The sequence below is a fragment of the Pomacea canaliculata genome, linkage group LG8, assembly GCF_003073045.1.
Source record: "Pomacea canaliculata isolate SZHN2017 linkage group LG8, ASM307304v1, whole genome shotgun sequence".
Classification (NCBI taxonomy): Eukaryota; Metazoa; Mollusca; class Gastropoda; order Architaenioglossa; family Ampullariidae; genus Pomacea; species Pomacea canaliculata.
Window position 1 is genome coordinate 7,315,434 of NC_037597.1, and position 6,286 is coordinate 7,321,719.

A 6,286-nucleotide genomic window follows, 5' to 3' on the forward strand; every position below is an offset into this window, starting at 1 on the left:
AGAGTAGCAGAATTTGGAGCTGATGTTGAGAAACACTAGTTATTCGAAGTTTGCGGGAAGAAGCAAATGAGGAATATAGGAACATTTGCTGAAAATTATCATAGTGAAAAAGGTACATGATCTTATGTATGAGTCATCAGTGTATATACCAGATGACAAAATGTTTTCAAACTTTCATTGATTAGGAGAATGATTTGTTGGCTTGATTTTTTTTTTTCTTAGGGCATTTACTTTGCTGATTGCTTCAAAAAAAGCCGTAGCTACTGTTACAATCCTACAGCATGTGTCAAAGTGGCTTTCTTATGTGAGGTGAGTTTGCAGAGCTACAAGTTAATAGGTTCCGTTAACCTTAAACAGCAACTTCAGACCACTTTCTTATTTTGAAAAAAAAAATTGTGAAAAGTCTTTGCAAATTTGTGATGAAGCACTAAAAGCATGCAGTGTGGTTTAACCAATGGCGCATAAAGCAGTTCATTTGTTTTCAGTTTATAACTTTTTAAATAAATATTTACTTATTGGCAGGTGGCTTTGGGAAATGTAATGGAAGATATTTCCCATGATGAAGAGGACCATCTGGACCAAGATGTCAACAGCCTTAAGATTCTGGGCAAGTCTGCACCTGACTCAGACTTTGATGTTGCCCTTCCATATGGTAAAATGGCTATTTCTTACTCTTACATCTGTGTTTCTAAAGATATTGAAGAGTTAGTGATTGTTCAAAGAGTTTTAAAATTAAAGTTTTGCTTACAAATGGATAATCTCATTTTAGGTTTTTTTTTTCTGTCTCAACTTGTTTTACTCAGTTTGTTGATCCTGTTTACTGTCTGTTACCAGGTGCCACCATTCCATTAGGACAGTTGAAACACATGAACTATGCCAAGCCCCCACAAATGCCTTACAACGAGTATGTCATCCATGACCCATCTCAGATCTGTCTTCGCTATCTTGTCATGTTCGATGGCTGAGAGCTGGCAATGTCATCACTTTTTGTTTTGTTTTTTGTCATGTTTACGCTGATGTGACCATTAATCTTCAGTCATGTTTAGTTTGATGGGACCTTTGAAGAGGATTATCTTGTGAATGTTATCTGTCATGTCAGTGAACATTTCCAGATGCTGGGGAGCAGTGTGTTATGAAGGATTGACACATCTAAAACACTTTTTCTTTTCAATTTTGGTTGTCATGTTTTCAGGCTTCAGGGTTCAAGACCTTTATTCTCTGGTCTTGGTGGCTTGAAATCATTTAAAAGACATTTTTCTTTCATATTTCCCTTTTTTCTTTATTTCTGGTCCAGTTTTTAGTTTGTTTAAATTGTTTCTTTAAAACAGAAGAGTGGGTGGGAAGAATGATTATTATCTTAACCTTCTATGTATTATGTTATGGATGCCTTAGTTTGCAAATTTCAAGGGTTTTTTTTTGTGTGTGTTTAATGTCCTTTTTTCTGTTGGCTCATTTTTCGGTGTTATGTAAAGATAGAAATGACTCAGGTCATAAAAAAATTACATCCCTTTCATGTATTAATGCATGAGAGAAAAATATAGTAAAAAATCTTTATATTACCCTTTTGAAAAAATTTTGAACATGTATAAAATTCACAACGTATACCAAAACAAAACTGATTTTTATTGTTAATTCTTGACTATCACAACTAGTTATGCGTTTATTTGCTGTCAGCTCTTGTTGGAACATCCCACATTAGAGATGGCTGAGATTATACATGCACATGATGAGAAAATGGCCTCTTTTTTAAATGGGCATACACGAGCTACAACAAACAGAAATCAACATCATTGAAGTTATGCTAAAGAGACAATTAAAAAAAAATGTGTACATTTTAACTAATTTTGAATATGAGCTTGACATTCAAAATCACCTAGGTATTTTAAAAGAATTAAAAAAAAAATTGAAATAAAGGTGATCACAATAATACCTGTTCAAAATTTTCAGAAATTATTTTTACATCCTATTTCATATACAAGCAGCACATGCTTAATAATATTCACTAGCTATAAAAACTCAGTACATCACATGGTATGTAAAAGCATCTAGAAGCTGTTCATTAGCAGCTATATAGATTGTGATCATATAATACAATTTTGCAGACTTTTTAAAGAATCCCAACAGTACAATATATCTCTCCCTCTCTTTATCTATATGTATATATTGCCCTGAATTTTTTTTTATAAAACAAGCATTATAATGAGCAACTGCTTCCCTTTAAGAAACCAGGGTGAGGGAGAACAAATTCACAAAAGGTTGAAATATTGATGGCATTCATAGTAAGTTTCATGACAAAGACAATGCACCAAGATGGCAGCTCATTCTTCACGGGCTTAACAACAGGCTTTACATTTGTACAAGACACTCGAGCCAATGTAATTTTTTAAAAAAATGTGTAATTAAAATAGTTCAGTTTATTAAGTACATTTTTCTTCATTGGCTTTTCTTTTCATGGTTTAAAAAAATTCACAAGATGTGGACTGAGCTCATTCCTGTCATGAATCATATTTGCCCAGCAAGAAGGTCAAGGCACCCAAAGGGCTTGTCCTTTGCCTTCCTCAGCAGATACGTCTGCATGTGTGAAATTTGCAGTTCTTGAAAGCTGCATTTTGTAATTGCAGGTGATGAACTTAAAAAAATCCTGCATTTTCTGGTGTCCAACAACCATTGCATTTTCAAATTTTAAATAGAATGACTGTTGTTTTGGAGATAGAAATACACTATTTTTCATTTTGTGTAACCGTGTTTTAAATGTCATTGTATCATTCATCAAACAGAAGTAATACATTTTGGAAGCTTTGCCAGCGTTACTTTGCATTTGTGTACCTTTATTCACATGTCAGAAACTATTTTATGGCTGAAAACAGATGTGTTTATGTAGGAGCCTTTCTCACAAGGTTTTAAGAGGATTAAAGAATAGTTACAAGTTTTTCAGTTGTGACTTCCATTGCATTTGAAAGTCAACAAGTTTTTTATTGTTGTTGGGCGTTTTTGAAAGGGTATTGGATTCAGTAAAAGCATTCATTTAGATTTTTTCCCTCTGCCATCAGTACAGTTTATTTGTATGACTATCCTTTTTTCAATAATAACATTCATTTTGACTATTACATCCACTCAGAAATACAAGTATTAGAATCTGACCTTATTTTTTGACACTTGTGGTTCATTAAATGGACAGATTTATACTCTATCTAAAAGATTAGTTTCTGTTAATGGTCTTTTCCATTTTCTGTGTAGCATGTGTCCACAGAATGTTTTTGTGCGTGCATGGGGTCTCAGCATTTTTTTGTTTCATTTTACATCCTCAACAAGAAGAAAAATAGGGGATAAAAACAAATCATGGAAAATAGTTGTTAAACAGCAGAGAAAATCATCATCAGACAACCCATGCAAACATAAATTTTAAAAATACAAACAGTATTTGGAAATAATATTTATGAAATAGATGTGCACTTATTTTGGTGTGATAGAACAAGACAAGTGGTTTGAAAGGAGATGGGTCTATGTTTTGAATGTGTCTGGAAATACTTTAATTTACACCACCATAAAACTGATATATCACATCACCTGTTCTTTAAGTAACATTTACAATGTTTAACACAAAGTTGAAGTAATTTCTTGTAAATCTTTGCAATATAGCTTAAAGTATTAAGATTTCTTAGAAATTTGCAAGAACATGTCACACAGTAGTAATCAGCATGTGAAAAGCCAGCTTATAGCCATATTTCAGGGATCAGTTGGTGAATGAATATTGTTATACATGGAATATTAATGAAAAATAAGTGTTATTCACATCTGAGCTTCTAATAGCTTTCAGCTTTATTTAGAAAAACATTTCAGATTTATCTACTTTAATGAACAAAAACATCTTCCAAAGAAAATAAACATTTTGGCAGGTTTGAAAAATACAATTTTGCTAATATACCATGCAGTTGATAGTTTCTCTCCTGAAAATGCAATTCCCAGTTAACTCACAGGTCTTAAGGTCAGAACAATTTCATTTTACTACCAAGGATGGGTGCAGCTATAATGATTTGGTTTTAACCCAATGACTACTAGATGGACCAAAATGTGGATCTGTGAATGAATGCAGATATCTGCAAGTGTCTTGCTGCTGCGATGTTTAAAGAAAAATTCAGTGACCTGCTGTGAATTCTTCCATGTTTCTTAGTTGTTCGTTTTAATTTCTTATGTTTGTATCTCCCCATCTGTGAATTCAGACTTTAGAAAGCTTATATTTTGTTAGCTGTCAATGCGTTGTTTTTGTTGCAATTTTTAAGTAACCCTAGGTTCATGCAAGGCTGATAGATTCCTTTTTTAAAACATCCCCCCTCTCCAAAAAAAATAAGTATTTGTCGTTGACGGACATTGTAAACACTAACACTCTCAAATATATTCACAGTCACTCCTTTGAAAAGGGGATTGCTTCCTTACATATCCTTTACTTACACATTTAACCTTTTTTGTTTCTTTGTGCAGATTTCTTTAGATACTATACATTTTGTTAATTCATGTTTTGAGACATTAATGCCTTCCATATCAAGCAAACAAAAACCCAGCCCAGTGTGTTCTGGGTGTATGTACTGTTGCTGAATCTTTCAAGAGCTTACAGATTACATCGTAGTAGATGTGTAAATTTAGTGATTGATGAAGTGTTTGAATTTTTTAATTATATAGTTTTCGTATGCTTTCATAAATACACGTGTTTCCAATTAAGCTATTTCACTCTGCCATACTGGGGGTTAAATTTAGTAAAATAACAGGTGTTCACTTCTCCATGGTGGAGTTTGGTGCCTAACAGATGTGTGATCATTTTCATATCACACTGCAGCAAACTGACTTGAGAAATAAAGGAGTTGCAAGCAAATGATAGCTACGCTAGTGACTCTGATGCTTTTTCCCAGATAATGTTGCAGACCATTTTCATGATTACATGATAATAAACATGATTTATATAGCATATAATTATGCTGATGAAAGAGCAAGCTCTTAAGTCGGAGACATGGACAGAATATAAAGGATGGAAGGAGAAACAATAATGCAGACAAGCAGAAGATACAAAGATGAATCAAGGAAAAAGGATGGAGAGTGTCATAAATCTGCATAGGAAGATGAGCAGGTGGAGTAGTCAAGTGACCATATTCACAAATATTGACAACTATGTTGACTGGTGTAAGGAGTGTTTTTAGTGCACGTTTAAAGGATTAGTTGGTGGGTAGATGGCAGATATGGAAGGGAAGAGTTTCAATGTTTTGCAGCACAAAAACTAAACATCCAGTGGCCATAATTTGGTTGTTGTGGTGACAGGGATAGAGAATGGACGGTCATCTGACGAAGAGTGAAGTTTAGAGAAATAGGGCAAGAGCCTGCAAAGCAATTAAAACAGCAGTTTTCACTGAGTGCGAGAGCGGATGGGTAGGCAGTAAAGATCAAAGAGGAATGATGAGGTCCCGTTTCTGAGCTTGAAGCAACCAGATGTGCAGCAGAGTTCTGCAGTTGATGAGGAGCTTATGCGGGGCAAGCAGAGAGACAAAAATCAAACCTGGATATAACCAACGCTCACGAGTGGTGGCATTCTGTGCATAGAGAATCTGGCGAATGTTTTTTAATTTACGTAGCTCATCATAGACAGACAGCTGAAATGTGAAAGGCAGATTGAAAACTGTAGGACACGTCTGCAGTAATGATGAATACAAGATTTTGGACGGATGTTATGGTGATGTCGCTGACCTTGATGTACTTAGGTGGACAGACGAGAGATAAAAAATTTCTTCTCGCGTAGGAGGATGCCAGTTTTATCTTCGTTAAGTTTGTTTTGTGCCATTTACTTTTTCAAATACAGGCTTCAGTGGCATTTAGAGTACAGTGAGATTTGGTGGGGTAGAGCAGCACAGCTGCGTGACATCAGAATAGGACAGATGAGAAACGTGATGAGACCGGATTCATGATAAAAATAGGTGTACAAAATAAACAGAATGGAGCCAGGTTCTGAGCCTTGGGGGTGGTGGGTACCCCATGACTGATACTGCTTCTAGTGGGAACAGTGATGTTGTGGCCAACTTCATTTTATGCAAGCCACATAACTTGCAACTTGAATTTGAGTGATTTATTTAATATAGCCACTGGGACTATATAGAGAAACAATGGTGTAAATTCTCACTCCATGCAGCTTCCAGTCCTTTGGGAAAAAAAAAAAAAAGGTAAACGCTACCCCATAATTGCCAAAAACATTCTTCTCTGTCCTTAGTAGGTAGGCATTATCAAAACACAGACCACCTGAGAGGTG

General features: G+C 34.9%; 1 protein-coding gene across 1 annotated transcript in view; it reads left to right on the forward strand.

Annotated features, from left to right (window-relative positions):
* The window catches only part of LOC112570344 (tankyrase-like protein), a 42,778-nt gene extending 39,576 nt beyond the window's left edge, over nt 1-3,202 (forward strand). Inside the window, 3 exon segments of the mRNA XM_025248742.1 lie at nt 223-309; nt 523-652; nt 835-3,202. Coding sequence (XP_025104527.1) covers nt 223-309; nt 523-652; nt 835-965 — 348 coding nt within the window. The 3' untranslated portion in view covers nt 966-3,202.
* The last annotated feature ends 3,084 nt before the right edge of the window (nt 3,203-6,286 follow it).